The sequence below is a fragment of the Leptinotarsa decemlineata genome, unplaced genomic scaffold (assembly GCF_025532065.1).
Source record: "Leptinotarsa decemlineata unplaced genomic scaffold, Ldec_3_MD MMD2_P_RNA_scaffold_14, whole genome shotgun sequence".
Classification (NCBI taxonomy): Eukaryota; Metazoa; Arthropoda; class Insecta; order Coleoptera; family Chrysomelidae; genus Leptinotarsa; species Leptinotarsa decemlineata.
In genome coordinates, this window is record NW_027412528.1 from 6,545,586 (window position 1) to 6,562,717 (window position 17,132).

Genomic DNA, 17,132 nt, shown 5'->3' on the forward strand with positions numbered 1-17,132 from the left:
AAATCACACATCCTGGGAAATGTCCTGCTTCGAATCTTGCCCTGATGGCTGAATTTGCAAAAATTGTGGCATCATGAGTTGAACCAGGCCATCGTGCAACCACATCCAAAAATTTTAAGTTTGCATCTGTCAGACACTGCACATTAATGGAGAAAAATGATTTTCGATTCCTGTATATTTCAGCATTTTGGCCTCCTGAAAATTATTAATTGCTATTTCTCTCAAATCTATACCTATATACCTGAATTTAGATAGGAACAATATATTACCAGGTGATTGGATCTTTACGTGAGTACAATCTATTAAAGCTTGAACTTTAGGAAATCCAGCAATTCCATAAAATTTATTTTGTGCAGTAACTGATTCTTGTGGCTCTTGCATCTTGACTTTTTGTGGTCGAAGGTATGCTATAGTTCTAGTTACATAAGCCACAATCCTGCATGCAGTTGAAATGTGCACGTTCATGAAATCAGCCACTTGAATGAGCTGCCCACTACTAGCATAAAATCTTAATGTAAGCAGTAGCCGATTCATAGGTGATAGACTGTTATTTCTAAAAAATAGCAATATTACAAATAAATTATATAAATCACAGCCTAATTTTAAGTTGGCATTTTTATAAATAGCAACAGGCAATAAATAAATGAAAAATATCTTTTACTTATAATCAGGGTACTCCAGTTCATTTTCAATCATCTCCAAAAGCTGCATTACTGTAGGTTTTGTTAGCCGGAACCTTCTAAAAAAGTCCAAGTCACTCAGTTCCTCATAATAATTGGGTCGCTCATTTAACCTGCGTGGAAACCCAAAATCTTGGAAGTCTACAACTTCTATGTCATCTTCGTAAATATCTTCAATTAAATCATTTTCCAAAACATTAATATAATCCATTATTTTTGAAAGGTAAACAATGGCAATATTAAAAGAAGCGAGTAAATACGAAGAAACCTAACCTTACAAAGTTAATGAACCGCTAACGTATGTTTAAAGGAGAAAATTTGGCGAGTTAAGTAAGGGTTTCTTAATAGGTATTTAATAGTCTCTTAAACTGTGGTGCAAACGCTAAAGGGCGTTAACGGACCTTTAATGTCCCATTAGCTTAACGCTCCCATAATAAAAAGTCGGTGCAATCGGCCGTTAGATATTTAACATTCAAAAAGTATCGAAGTACTATATCTATTGTCTTCATAGAAGTGCATATGTTGATGCTGAATGTTAATAGGGCCTTGTGATTTTTTTATTGTGTGAATAGAAAGCTTTGAAATGTGAATATGACTTAGTGATATTCTTTTCATTGTCTTAGAGCACGATGAGATTGTGGAAGGAGATATGGTAAATGATGAGGGTGACCTGAGTGATGAAGGTATTTCGGTAGAACCCACATATTCCATTTAACCCTTTCGGTCACAGTGTAGTCAATTGACTACGTCAATTTTTCAAAGCCCTTATGATCTTACAAACTGCTTGCAAATGTTTGGTTCATATTGTAGTCGTTTAACTACATCATAACAACATAATGTAAGACCGCAGTGCCTTCTAACAACAAAGTTCGGGACAAACAAAACAAAAACGTTAGCTTTCTGCAGGTGCCTGTCGGCCATAATAATAATACTAATTATTCATTTATTGACTACGTTATAAGAAAAATTATTTGTAGCAGGTCAATTACAAGATATATGTGACAATCAAAGCACCTTATCAATATAAATAAAAATATGAGATGAATATAAACTATTATATGATGATCATGTTGATAAATGATTTTTAATTGATTTGGGTTTTGTAATATTTTTTTTTATTATTATTGTTGTTATTATTTTTTTTATGAAAATTTTAATCGGCAAGACTCTTACGTTGAGTTTAAATCGTATACCTCAGTGTATAGAGATTTTTCTCAACCTCTCAGGTGGATTCAGGCAAAAACACAACAATTACTTACCAAACTTTGATTTTTCTAGTAGATTTCACCTGTGGAAAAATTTGGAAAAAGACACGATTGTTTTTAGGAAATATAGAACAGTTTTAATTGTAAAAGTAAAAATATGTTTGATTCTCAAATATATAAATTTATCAATTGCCAAAAGAGAAAATTCCTTAATTCTAAGATAGTCCTAAATCTACACCGAACAAATGTGGTAATTGTCAGTTTATGAATTGCAGGTCACTGTAATTCGGCAGAGTCCAATTTCTGGTTTTGATTTCAAGTACCTTTTATTCTTATTCAGTTCGTAGGTCTTTTCATTAATATATGCATATATTGTTTATAAATGGTTTAAGTAAATACCTTACTTTCCTCCAATGCTGGTGTGTGTGGTGTGATATTTCTATGAAGCTTGAACTTGAAAGCCCATTTTATTTTTTCAAATTGTACTTTACTGAGGAACTATTTGAGACAATGATGCAATATACTAACTTATATGCCACACAACAGAATTCACGATTTGCTTTTACATCTATTGCCGAGTTACACACTTTTGTTGGGATCCACATAATTATGGGAAACTTACATTACCCTCGAGTTAGGTTTTATTGGAATACTTCATATTCTATAAAAGTACCCATTGTTGCAGATAATATGGCTGTGAATAGATTTTTTGCAATAAGGAATAACTTTCATTTTGTCGACACACAAACCAGGGACCCAAATTCGTCAGATAGGTTTTGGAAAGTGAGACCACTTTACAATACCATCAGAGCTAGATGTTTATCGCTACCATTAGAATCGGAGCTGGCAATAGATGAACAAATTGTACCTTTCAAAGGCCGCTTAGATGTGAAACAATATATCAAAAAAAAAGCCCAATCCGTGGGGCATAAAGATATATGCCATATGTGGCTCCAGTGGTATGTTATACGATTTTATAATTTACCAGGGTGCTACTACTGAATTGGATGCCACTGAAAAAGATGTATTTGGGTTGGGTGGGGCAGTTGTCTCAAAACTAAGTACCCGTATTGATCAAGTACCTGTGAAACTTTTTTTGACAATTTTTTTTTCAATTATAATGTCATCCAATACCTTTAAAACAAATCCATTTATTGCACTTGCACGGCTAGAATCAACAGGTTTAGGCAACCACCACTGGAATCAGATGCAGTTATGAAAAAGAGAGGACGTGGAGCCATGGAAGAAGTAATAAGTGAAGACGGTCATGTAATGATGACCAAATGGTTAGACAACAAGCCACTGTATATGGCATCTTCTTTTCTGGGCATAGGTCAACCTGATCGTTGCAAACGGTGGGACAAAGTAAAAAAAGAGTATATATTTATTCAACGGCCAGAAGTAGTGAGGATTTATAATTAATCCATGGGAGGACTAGATAAGTTGGATTTTATGATAGCAATCTACAGGACCTTTATTCGGTCAAAGAAATGGACGTTGAGGATGTTCACACATGCTATAGATATGGCATGTGCAAATGCCTGGTTTGAATACCGTCAGAAGGCCGCAGATTTAAAAATACCTCAAAAACATATCTTGGATCTGCTGCATTTTAGAGCCCATGTTGCTAAAGCCCTAATACTCAGCAACAAAACACCAAACAAAAAACGGGGCCGCCCATTTGCGGAAGCTGAAGATCACCCGTCTTCCTCGAAAAGGTTACAAGAATTACGACCTGTGCGGGAAGTACGTTATGATTGGCCTATACATGAAGAGAAGAGTTTCCCTTACCGATGTAAAATGGATAAATGCAAAGGTTTTTCAAGAGTAAAGTGTCAAAAGTGTTCAATACATTTATGTTAGACAAAAACTAAAAATTGTTTCCTAAATTTTCATACCCACTAACACTAAGTTTTTGCATTTGTTTAAATTTAAATAAATAATTTGTATCCAACACAATTTTTTTATGGGACCAACATTATTTGTTCACAATGTAGTCAACTGACTACATCTAGCAAGACTTAATTAGGGGTACGTACAAATTTGCAAATATTCTTAAAAATCCAAAAAAAAACAATTAATCACTGTGCAACAAATCAGAATTGTTACTTCATTGATATTAATTCGTGACCGAAAGGGTTGATAAGATCGAAAGTTTTATTTCATAACACATAATAAATTTCAGCAACACATCACTTCACATCTATTTTCCTGGAAGAAAATCATGTATCTTACGATTTGAAAACACATTCATCACATTGTATTTCATGGTGTCCCACGTATTCCATTTTATAAGATCGAAGGTTATTTCTCGCAACAAATAATAAATATGAGCAATACAACACTTAACATCTATTATCCTGGAAGAAATCATGTATTTTGCGATTTGAAGGCACATTCAACAAATTGTATTTCAGTATTGACCCACATATTGAATTTTATAAGATCGAGGGTTATATTTCATAACAAATATAAAATTATTGGCAATAAAACACTTCACGTCGGTTTTTCTAAAAGAAAATCAGGTAGCAATACAACACTTCTCATCGGTTTTTCTGAAAAAAAATCGTGTATCTTGCGATTTGGAGACACATTCAACAAATTGTATTTCAGTATGACCCACATATTGAATTTTGTAAGATCGAGTGTTATATTTCATAACAAATATAAAATATTAGCAACACATCACTTCACATCTATTTTCCTGGAAGAAAATCGTGTATCTTGCGATTTAAAGACACATTCAACAAATTGTATTTCAGTATAATCCACACATTGAATTTTATAGATCGAATGTTATATTTCATAACAAATATAGAATATTAGCAACACCTCACTTCACATATATTTTCCTGAAAAAAAAACATGTAACTTGCGATTTGAAGACTCATTCAACAAATATATTTCTGTATGACCCACACATTCCATATTATAAGATCGAGGGTTATATTTCATAACAAATATAAAATATTAGTAACACATCACTTCACATCTATTTTCCTGAAAAAAAAAACATGTAACTTGCGATTTGAAGACTCATTCAACAAATGTATTTCTGTATGACCCACACATTCCATATTATAAGATCGAGGGTTATATTTCATAACATAACAAATAATAAATATTATCAATAACACTTCAAATTTATTTTCCTGGAAGACAATCGTGTATCTTGCGATCTAAAAACACATTCAACAAGTTATTTTTCAGTATGACTCACATAATCCACTTCATAAGATGAAAGGTTATATTTTATTAAAAATATAAAATATAAGCAATACAATACTTCACATCCATTTTCCTGAAAAAATAAAAACATGTATCTTGTGATTTCAACAGAGTTTTAGAAGGAATACTGATGAAGAGAAGAAAAAAAGAGTGGGAAGCATACCACAAAGTATATACTGCCCTGCTAAGCAAAAGTGCCGTATGTACAAAAATGGTCATTTTGAAATTTTCGGATGGTTGTAGAATATGAACATTTTGTGTCCTCTTTACCAAGCAAAAACTACGTATATAGCAGCAGAAGTGGAAATATTCGTTGATTTTGTTTGCCATATGTACAAAATTCACTGTGAATACTAGGAACGAAAGCAGTATATTCAGTATATTTAACAAAAGTGCGGCATATGCAATGTACATACGGCACTCTTTCTTAGCATATGTGAGTTACTGCCTTTTTGCTTAGTAAGTTGATGAGATGGCGCGATGCGCTGCTGTTAACTGTCTGTTTGGAGGTTACAAATAAGTAGTAGTTTTTGTTTGATTGTTTACGCCGGTGTATTAATTTATCAGGACTCATAAGTGACTTTACGATGTCGAGACGTATGGATAAAATTAAGGCACATTACAATACAGACTCTAAACAAATGATGAGTAGTTCTTCGGTGAAAGGGAGAGAAATTGAAGTTTTGGAAGAATCTGTCCCGACGTCGCTTTCTTGTGATGTCCATGAAGTATCGAAAACAGAGAGGCAAGCTATACTCCTGCAGGAAGGACAAGAAATAACACAACGTGGTTAGTTGTTACAAATTATTAAACTATTCTCAAATAATAAAACGTAACTGTGAAATTCAACAATAATCGATGAATATTTCAATTATTTTTAATTTTTAAACGTCATTACCAAGTTTCAAAACCAATATCACATCAAATTACATTTTTCAGATGATATCATGCAGTGGTTGGAATCATTACCAGTTGTACTTGCCACGGGAATTCATCCTGAAATCTCACAGATGGACAATGCTGTTGTAGACAATGACTTTCTGCAGAGCGACACTACCAACAATAATTATATAATTTTGCAAAGTACTCCCCAAGAAATTTTAAAAGACCAGAATGAAAAAACTGAACTCAACTCTGAGAATATATTAGTACTCAGTGGAAACAATTCGGAGAATCAGCGTGAATTCAATGCTGATCCACCTGATGTCATAAAAACATCACAAAACATCATAGATAATGCACCTGAAACCACAGATTTATTCACAAAAGAAGGTAATCTCAGAAAACGAAAAAAATACGTTGATTTCCGACGTTCGGAAATCAACGAGCAGTTTTGGAATTTGTCTTGGTTAGAGAGACAAACATTCATATTCAATACTTGCAAGCGTTCTGCAGTGAAAAGACGTCCGAAATCTGCGGAAACTGAGAAAAAACAAAATACATTTAAGTATTTTTTTTCTGCCGAAAGTTCATCAGCTGACGCAGTAACTTATCAAGTCTGTAAGGTGTTTTTTTGACCACACTAGGTTATAAGAAAACAAATGATCGGCTGATAACAGAAGAGTTGTCAAAAACTGAAAAGGAAAGCCTTCAACCAAATCGAGATGAACGCGGAAAACATGAAAAACGCAATACATTCCAACACGATGATTTACTTACACAGCATATAGAATCTTTTAATCCCACAATATCTCATTATCGTTGTGAGCATGCACCGCAGACTAGATATCTACCCAGTGATGTGAATATTTCTATAATGTTCAAAGATTTTGGAGAAAAGTATCCAGATTTAAAATTATTCTATGAATTGTACAGACAGAAAGTTAAGAGCTTACGTATATCGTTTGCATTATTAGGCCAAGAAGAATGAGAAGATTGTGAGAGTTTCAAATTACATGAACATTCAGAAGAAAATCTACAACTCCATTGTGATCAATGTCAAAACTGGAAAATTCACATAGATAAGGCCACTAAAGCTCGAAATCTATATCGCGAACATACTCAACAACAGTCATTTGCAGATGGCACACTTTGTTTTTCAGCAGATTTACAAAAAGTAATTATGTTGCCACGTGTCGACTGTTTCAAAAAAGTTATCTTCACAAAAAGGATCATTGTATATAACGAAAGCTTCGTTCCAGTAGGGAAAAAATCAGATCGAAAGCCACTTGCGTGTTTATGGCATGAGGGTATCACTGGTCGAAACAAGGACATTAATAGTACCTTCTACGCATTTTTTTTTGAAATATAGAGATTCACCACGTATTGTTCTGTGGTTGGACAACTGCTCCAGGTTTCAGGGATTTCTCGGAATCTGTTCAAAGTGCCAATAAGTCAAAAGTGGACGTGAAAGAAATGAAACACACAGACTTTTTTCTCTGGAAGGATTTCAAGTCGCAACAAAAAATTCAAAAGGCAGAAAACAGATTATACTTAACAGACATCGTCCATATAAAAGCAGTGAGGGGAAATTATTATCTGAAATGTAAAACAGATTTGGCGAAAGATGATTATATGACACTGGATTTTCTGTGTAAAAAGAACATGAAAAACAATGGAATGCCCGCACCAACCCCTTTATCATCACCATGTGGAGTGTCAATAGAGAAACGCGAAAGTATTCTCAAGAATCTCAATAGTGTTATTCCAAATAATAGGAAACGAGTTGGAAATCAGGCCCCCCTTGCCTTCAAGAAATTAAGAATTCATGATAAATTACAATGATAATGTTAATTAATATTTCAATGGAGCAATATAAAAAAGATTTGCAATTTAGTTTCTCTTTCACACTATTCAGCTAGTTACTACGCATGAATGCAGTATGTGAAGACTGCCCGATAATAAATCAGTATGTGCGTGTATATACTGCATTTTTCGTTTGTAATGATTCAACAATTTCTGCAGCATATGTTTTTTCTAGCGGAAAAACGTGGAGAAATTGAAAAATTACTATTGTGGAAAGTAAATAATGTCCAAGTTAGTCAAGAAACGCGTGTATCATTGCGCAATTGACCGTAAATTCTCTTGGTCAAAGTTAAATGCAAATAGTCGCATATCTCAAAATGGCTGTTTTGTACATACGGCACTTTCGCTTAGCAGGGCAGTATACTGATATAATTTTTGCAATATTCAGCTCATAGTTTTTATTAAAAACCAAATGAAGTAGTTGTGGAAATATATTCAATATACCAGTGGAGTGAATTCATTATCGTCAATAATAATCAAAAGTGCAAATGATAGCTAATGCAGTGATGGGGCAGTAGCTTCAATCATGAATAAACACTCGATCATGTTAGCGAATCCATGGCCATCATCAACAATGGTTAAACATCGATTGCCCGTAGAATTGATCAGTGATTACGAAGCTATTAGAGAAAGGTTAGCTACAACGCAAGCAGCTGATCCTAACCTACATTCTATAATGGTCATTTCAGACGAAGAACAACAAGAAACAGAATTGGAGAATTCAACCAAAAGACGTGGCAAAGTAAAAATCCATTCGAAAAAATTGAAGTTTTCCAGTCGAAGATTTGTGAAACACCTACCTGATTTGGTTCTTCGAAGTTCAAAGCATTATTTGAATTCAAAAAGCGAGTAACCGACTTAGAACTTCTTTTGGAGACGCATAAAACCAAGAAAGAGGCGACAGATTATAAAATGTTCTTGCCGAGTTGGAAAAGCAAAAGGCTGATATACTAGTTCGTATTGATACAATTAAAAAGACAATGTCAAATATCGATAATGATAATAGTTGGGAATGTCAATTTGAACAAAAAAGGCTTTCAGATATTGAACATTCAAAAAGTCTATGATAGACATATGTGACGAAGTACTATCACTATTGTCTTTATAGAAGTGCATATGTTGATGCTGAATGTTAGTAGGCCCTTGTGATTTTTATAGTGTGTGAATAGAAAGCTTTGAAATGTGAATATGACTTGGTGATATTCTTTTCATTGTATGAAAGATATCTTTGAAGGACACAACGTACCCATGGTGACATTGAGAGGGCTTTTCGAGTTTAACCTTGCTGCATGGAAGAATAGGCTTTTGAAGTGCGTTTTCAGCTCGACCTTGAGTGGCCTCTTGCAATATCATATGCCTTTGCTAAAGAAAGTCACGGCGCAGGCACCTATAGAGCTAGGAGTGAGGACAGTGTTAGGCGCTACCCCGACCTCAACCGAATCAAGAACCTCACTCAGTATAAGAGAGCACATCAAGATGAATTTCGAAAAAATGATCGCCTTATTAGCTAGGATATCACTTGATGATGAAAATAATTGGACGGATGATGGGTCATTGAATGGGGGTGAAATGGCCCCCAGCATGAAGGGAGTGGAAGAGGAAGTTGAGATCATTGGCGATGAGACGGATATTGAAGCTAATGAAGATGCTAATGTCTTAGAGCAGGAGGAGATTGTGGAAGGAGATATGGTGAATGATGAGGGTGACCTGTGTGATGAAGGTATTGTGGCTGATTCATCTGAAGATGGCGGTGCTCAACGTCACCGACACATTACAAGATCATCTGGATATGTATTATGTAACAGATGCACACGTACGAATCAGAACTATCGATGACGGTATCCAAAAGTTATATTGGTGCTGTTTCCGGTTTTACTGTCTACGAAACAATAATTGTGACTGGTATCAACATATGAATACCCATGATACGGTATCTATAACGCAGATGAGTCAAAATTGATGTGAGGCGTGTGAGAGTCCGCTTACAAATTTCACAAGGGTCTCAACTTGCATAATATGCAATAGTGTCAAATCTGTGACACACTAACCGTGAGCCTTCAGGCCAATAAAACAACAGCCCTTCTCAGGGCTACATAATTCATACAAACAGTAATAGCATATGAAACTGAACAAAAATCATCAGATTCGACGTTGAACGACTTTCAGCTGAATGAACGAAGATTCTTTTGGAGTGCGTTCCCAGTTTCACTTTGGGTGACCTTTTGCAATATCAATACAAGCAATACAACAATACAACACGTCAATACAAGCAATACAACACTTCACATATGTTTTTCATGTATTTCGTGATTAGAAGACACATTCAAAAAACGGTAATTCAGAATGACCCACATATTCCATTTAATAAGATCGAAAGTTTTATTTCATAACAAATAATAAATTTTAGCAACAAATCACTTCAAATCTATTTTCCTGAAAGAAAATCATGTATCTTGCGATTTGAAGACACATTCAACAAATTGTAGGGGAGACCGAGGAGGGTTGTGACAGAGGAGAGTTGTGACACGCGCGATTTCGCTGTATCTGTGACCGTTAGCGAGCTGTCAACGTCGCACATTTATTGTTTTCTAGACTGCTTATTGGATTTAGTACGCGCCAACGGCCCACGAGGAGCGGCTGAGTTACTGTGACGCTGTCATCTAAAAAACGACCAAAAGTAAGTTTTTGATCATAACTTTCTTATTCTGTCTTTTGCTATGTATTACGGGAGCATTAGTGTAATATTTTTTCTAATTTGCATCGGGCCTTCAAGATTCAAAGCCATTCATAATTTTATTGAGATCTCTTACTGTTTGGAGGTTATACATTATTATTCTGGCACACTCACGATTTTGCGCACCTAGGAGAGTTGTGACAGGCTGTCACAACTCTCCTATTTTATTTACTAACAAGTGATATGGCTATTTTGTATGCATTCGATTGCTGCATTGCTTTTTTATTGTTTCAGAATGCCTAATACATATGTTCGTAAAACAGAGAGAGGAATGGCTAGTATCGAAATTTACGATCTGGCCTTTGAAGAGGTGACGGTTAGAGGCCAAAGCCTTCGAAGTGCAGCATCTTCATATAATCTAAATTATATGTCTTTACAAAGATACATTAAAAAGAAAAAGGCACATCAACAACAATTATCAGACGAGGCTCCATCTGTAGGCTATATCAGCCCAACAGTTTTTACGAAGGACGAAGAAAAGATATTGAGCGATTATTTGTTGACTTGTGCCGCGTCTAATTATGGACTGACTACAAAAGAGACAAGGAGTTTAGCCTATTTATTAGCAAAAAAACACAATAAAAAAGTTCCTGAATCATGGGAAAAAAACGAAATGGCTGGAGAAGTGTGGTTAAAGCTATTCATGAAGAGACATTCAAATTTATCTCTTAGGCTACCTCAAGCTACAAGCATCGCTCGCGCCACGAGCTTTAATAGGACAAATGTCGCTGCCTTTTTTGAAAACTATACAGGAGTCTTGGCCAAGCATACTCTCAGCGGTAAAGATGTATGGAACGTCGACGAGACCGGGATTACTACAGTCCAAAAACCTGATAGAGTAATCGCACGACGTGGAGAAAAACAAGTCAGTGCGATGACTTCTGCGGAAAGAGGAACCTTAGTAACGCTGGCTTTTGCTGGGAACGCCTTGGGTAATTATATACCACCTATGTTTATATTCCCTCGGAAGCGATTTCAAGAACATTTTATTCGGGATGGCCCAACAGGTTCAGTAGGAACAGCAAATGGATCCGGGTGGATGCAGGAAGACGACTTTCACTTTTTTCTTGAACATTTTACAAACCACGTGAGGCCAACAAAAGAGCAAAAAGCTTTGTTACTTCTGGATAACCATTCATCCCACATGGCTTTGAAAAATATAGAGTTTTGCAGGGAAAACGGCATAATTTTGCTCACGTTCCCTCCACACTGCACACACAAGCTGCAACCAATGGATCGTGCAATTTTTGGTCTTCTTAAAAAGGCCATTAACACAGCTTGTGATAATTGGATGCGGTCAAATGCTGGCAAAGTTATGTCTATCTATGATATCCCTTCCATAACAAAAACTGCCTTTGATGTGGCGATCACTGCAAAAAATATCAGCGCTGGTTTTGCTGCAACAGGAACATGGCCTGTTAATACAGATATTTTTGGAGAAGCAGATTTTTTGTCAAGCCAAGTTACAGATCGCATTTTGACCAATCCTGTGCCAGAACAAGCTTCCATTACTGCAGAAGAAGAATTGATAGAAAATCCGGAAGAAGGAACCCCCACCCAAAATTTGTCAGTTGATATAGTTGAGAACGACGTTGTTGTTGGGGAAGGTCTAGAAAAAAGAGATCACAACGAGCACGTTGGATGTGAAGAACGTAATGTGACTCCTCTTGTTATGACCGGCGACAACTCTAAAGAGCTTGCAAATATTGAACCTGTTGCATCTACATCTACAGTTCGTAATCCACTTGCCACCCAATCTAATGTATTCTCGCCAGAAACAATAAGGCCGTTGCCTAAAGCTCCGCCAAGAAAAGCCACGCAACAGAATAGACGTAAGATCAAGTCTGCCGTGCTAACAGATACACCAGTTAAAGATGAAATTGCTGCCATAGAGGAAAATAGGAAAGTGAAGAACGTGAAGAAGCGCATTTTTACTGATAAAAATGCTAAGAAACCAAAGGGGAAAAAACCAAAAAATAAATCAAAGACAAAGAATATTCGTGACGAAGAGGAGGACGATAATGAGGGCAGTGATGGCACAGAAAATGAATGTTTTTGCTTATGTTGCCTCGAGCCCTTTGCCAATAGCAGGCCTAACGAAAAATGGGTGCAATGCATTAATTGCAAAGGATGGTCACATGAAGATTGTACTGGGGGAGAACTGCAATACGAGTGTCATAATTGTTTTTCGGATTAAACTAATATTAAGTATTTTTATTCTCTCTGTGCCATTTAGAAAGATGATTTATTTTGTTAAGTTTTAATAATTATGTTACTTAATTAGCCAAAGATTATGATTAAAACTGTTTCGTAATTACTTGTTCATTTTTAATCTACAAAAAGTGCCGATAAATTCCAAACACTGAAGTGTCACAACTCACCTCGAGCACTGTCACAACTTACCTTGGTATTAGGAGAGTTGTGACACGGGTTGTCGCTTTGGTTTTAATCCATTATCTCGGGAAACTTATTAGTTTTGTGTATTTTTATTTTTGATTCTAATAGAGAATAGAACAAGCTTTGACTGATGTAAAGTTCACAGATATAGGTCAATTTTTAACCAAAATATATGAGTGAAAGCAAAAAGTGTCACAACCCTCCTCGGTCTCCCCTATTCAAGTATGACCCACATATTCCATATTGTGAGATCAAGGCTTATATTTCACATTCAATAAGTTGTATTTCAGTACGACTCACATTATCCAATATCGAAAGTTATGTTTCATAACAAATATGAAATATTGGCAATATAACACTTCACATTGGTTTTTCTGAAAGAAAATCAGGTTTCTTGCGATTCAGAGAAACATTCAACAAATTGTATTTCAGTATGACCCACATATTGAATTTTGTGAAATCGAGGGTTTCATAACTAATATGAAATATTAGCAACACATCACTTCACATCTATATTCCTGGAAGAAAAACATGTATCTTGCGATTTGAAGACACATTCAACAAACTGTATTTCATAATGTCCCACATATTCCATTTTATAAGATCGAGGGTTTTATTTCATAGCAAATAATAAATATTAGCAATACATCACTTCACATCTATTTTCCTGGAAGAAAATCGTGAATCTTGCGATTCAAAAACTCATTCAACAAATTGTATTTCAGTATAACCAACATATTAAATTTTATAAGATCGAATGTTATTATTTCATAGCAAATATAAAATATTAGCAACACATCACTTCACATCTATTTTCCTGGAAGAAAATCATGTAACTTGCGATTTGAAGACACATTCAACAAATGTATTTCTGTATGACCCACATATTCCATATTATAAGATCGAGGGTTATATTTCATAACGAATAATGAATATAAGCAATAACACTCAACATCTATTTTCCTGGAAGAAAATCCTGTATCTTGCGATTTGAAGAAACATTCAACAAATTTTATTCAAATATGACCCACATATTCCATATTATGAGATTGAGGGTTATATTTCATAACAAATAATAAATATTAGCAATACAACACTTCACATCTATTTTCCTGGAATACAATCGTGTATCTTGCGATTTGAAGACACATTCAACAAACGGTATTTCAGTATGACCCACATATTCCATTTAATAAGATCGAAAGTTTTATTTCATAACAAATGATAAATTTCAGCAACACATCACTTCACATCTATTTTCGTGGAAGAAAATCATGTATCTTACGATTTGAAAACACATTCATCATTTTGTATTTCATAATGTCCCACATATTCCATTTTATAAGATCGAAGGTTATTTCTCACAACAAATAATAAATGTGAGCAATACAACACTCAACATCTATTCTCCTGGAAGAAATCGTGTATCTTGCGATTTGAAGACACATTCAACAAATTGTATTTCAGTAGGTATAACCAGAATATTAAATTTTATAAGATCGAGGGTTATATTTCATAACAAATATAAAAATATTGGCAATACAACACTTCACATCGGTTTTTCTGAAAGAAAATCAGGTGTCTTGCGATTCAAAGAAACATTCAACAAATCGTACTTCAGTATGACCTACATATTGAATTTTGTAAGATCAAGGGTTATATTTCATAAGAAATATAAAATATTATCAATACATCACTTCACATCTATTTTCCTGGAAGAAAAGCATGTATCTTGCGATTTGTAGAAACATTCACAAGTATGACCCACATATTCCATATTATGAGATTGAGGGTTATATTTCATAACAAATAATAAATATTAGCAATACAACACTTCACATCTATTTTCCTGACAATCGTGTATCTTGCGATTTGAAGACACGTTCAACAAACTGTATTTCAGTATAACCCACATATTCCATTTTATAAGATCCAAAGTTATATTTCACAACAAAAATAAAATAGCAATACAACACTTCTCATCGGTTTTTCTGAAAGAAAATCGTGAATCTTGCGATTTAAAGACGCATTTAACAAATTGTAATTCAGTATGGTCCACACATTCCATTTTATAAGATCGAATGTTATATTTCATAACAAATATAAAATATTAGCAAAACATCACTTCACATCTATTTTCCTGGAAGAAAATCATGTAACTTGCGATTTGAAGATACATTCAACAAATGTATTTCTATATAACCCACATATTCCATATTATGAGATCGAGGGTTATATTTCATAACAAATAATAAATATCAGCAATAACACTTCATATCTATTTTCCTGGAAGACAATCGTGTATCTTGCGATCTAAAAACACATTCAACAAGTTATTTTTCAGTATGACTCACATTATCCACTTTATAAGATGAAAGATTATATTTTATCACAAATATAAAATATAAGCAATACAATACTTCGTTTTTCTGAAAAAAAAATTTTTCAGAAGGAATACTGATGAAGAGAAGAAAAACGAGTGAGAAGCAGCATACTAAGAAGTATATACTCATATAATTTTTGCAATATTCTGCTCATAGTTTTTATTGAAAACCAAATAAAGTAGTTGTGGAAATATATTCAATATGTCAGTGAAGTGAATTTATTATCGTCAATAACAATCAAAAGTGCAAATGATATCTAATGCAGTGATGGGGCATGTCTTCAATGATGGATGGACACTCGATCATGTTAGCGAATCCATGGCCATCATCAACAATGGTTAAACATCGATTGCCCGTAGAATTGATCTGTGATTACGAAGCTATTGGAGAAAGGTTAGCGACAACGCAAGCAGCTGAGCCTAACCTACATTCTATAACGGTCATTTCAGACGAAGAACAACAAGAAACAGAATTGGAGAATTCAACCAAAAGACGTGGCGAAGTAAAACTCCATTCGAAAAAATTTAAGTTTTCCAGTCGAAGATTTGCGAATCACCTACCTGACCTGATACTTCGAAATTCAAAGCATTATTTGAATTCAAAAAGCGAGTAACCGACTTAGAACTTCTTTTGGAGACGCATAAATCCAAGATAGAGGCGACAGATTATAAAATGATCTTGCTGAGTTGGAAAAGCAAAAGGATATACAGGTTTGCATTGATACAATTAGAAAAACAATGTCAAATATCGATAATGAGAATTTTCGGGAATGTCAATTTGAACAAAAAAGGCTTTTAGATATTGAACATTCAAAAAGTCTATGATAGACATACTATTGTCTTTATAGGAGTGCATATGTTGATGTTGAATGTTAGTAGAGCCTTGTGATTTTTTTATTCTGTGCAGGACATAACTTTCTCGCATCAATTACCGGTAGATGGAGACGGAGACACTGAGATCAATGAAGACGATCCTAACTGGCTTCCAGAGTCTGAAAATGAAAGTGACATAGATGAAGGACAAATTATTACAAACGAAGAGACACGGGTAACCAGGGAAAATAACGAAAGGGTAAAGAAAAAGCAAAGAAAGATTGCAGATCCTAAGGAGTGGATGGATTTTAAGAGTAAAAGAAGAAGGGAACTTGGAGAAGCGTATACGGGCTGGACAAAACCAAAAGGTGAAAAAGGAATGAGGGGGGCGCCAGAGTCAGAAAGAAAAATAGGAGCAACATGCAAGTCGAAACATTGTGAAAAAACAAAAAAGGTTTACCAGAAGATTAGCCAAAAAGACAGAGAATTTTTTTTTTTTTACAAAAATGAGTTGTGACCAAAAGTCACATTGTATCTGGGTACCTCCAAAAAGACGAACTGTAGCCACTGTTGAAAACCGTAGACAAAATAACCCTCTCCAATATAGGCTACAAACTCAAGATGGCAAAATACTGAAAGTTTTCAAAAACATGTATCTTTCAACACTCTGTTTGAAAGAATGGGTGGTGTTGAATTGTGTTAAGAACGCAAGCGGAGGCATGTCTGAATCTATGGCGAATCTAAGTTACAAAAGAAAATCATGTATCTTGCGATTTGAAGACACATTCAACAAACTGTATTTCCCACATATTTCATTTTATAAGATCGAAGGTTATATTTTATAACAAATAATAAATATTAGCAACACAACACTTCACGTCGGTTTTTCTGAAAGAAAATCGTGTATTTTGCGATTTAAAGACACTTTCAACAAATTGAGTTTCAGT

General features: G+C 34.7%; 1 protein-coding gene across 1 annotated transcript; it reads left to right on the forward strand.

Annotated features, from left to right (window-relative positions):
- Positions 1-10,332: 10,332 nt before the first annotated feature.
- Positions 10,333-12,789, forward strand: LOC141482371 (uncharacterized). The gene is made up of 2 exons (XM_074175477.1): positions 10,333-10,535; positions 10,827-12,789. Exon 2 carries the CDS (start codon positions 10,828-10,830, stop codon positions 12,787-12,789), a length of 1,962 nt encoding a protein of 653 aa, XP_074031578.1. The 5' UTR covers positions 10,333-10,535; position 10,827.
- The last annotated feature ends 4,343 nt before the right edge of the window (positions 12,790-17,132 follow it).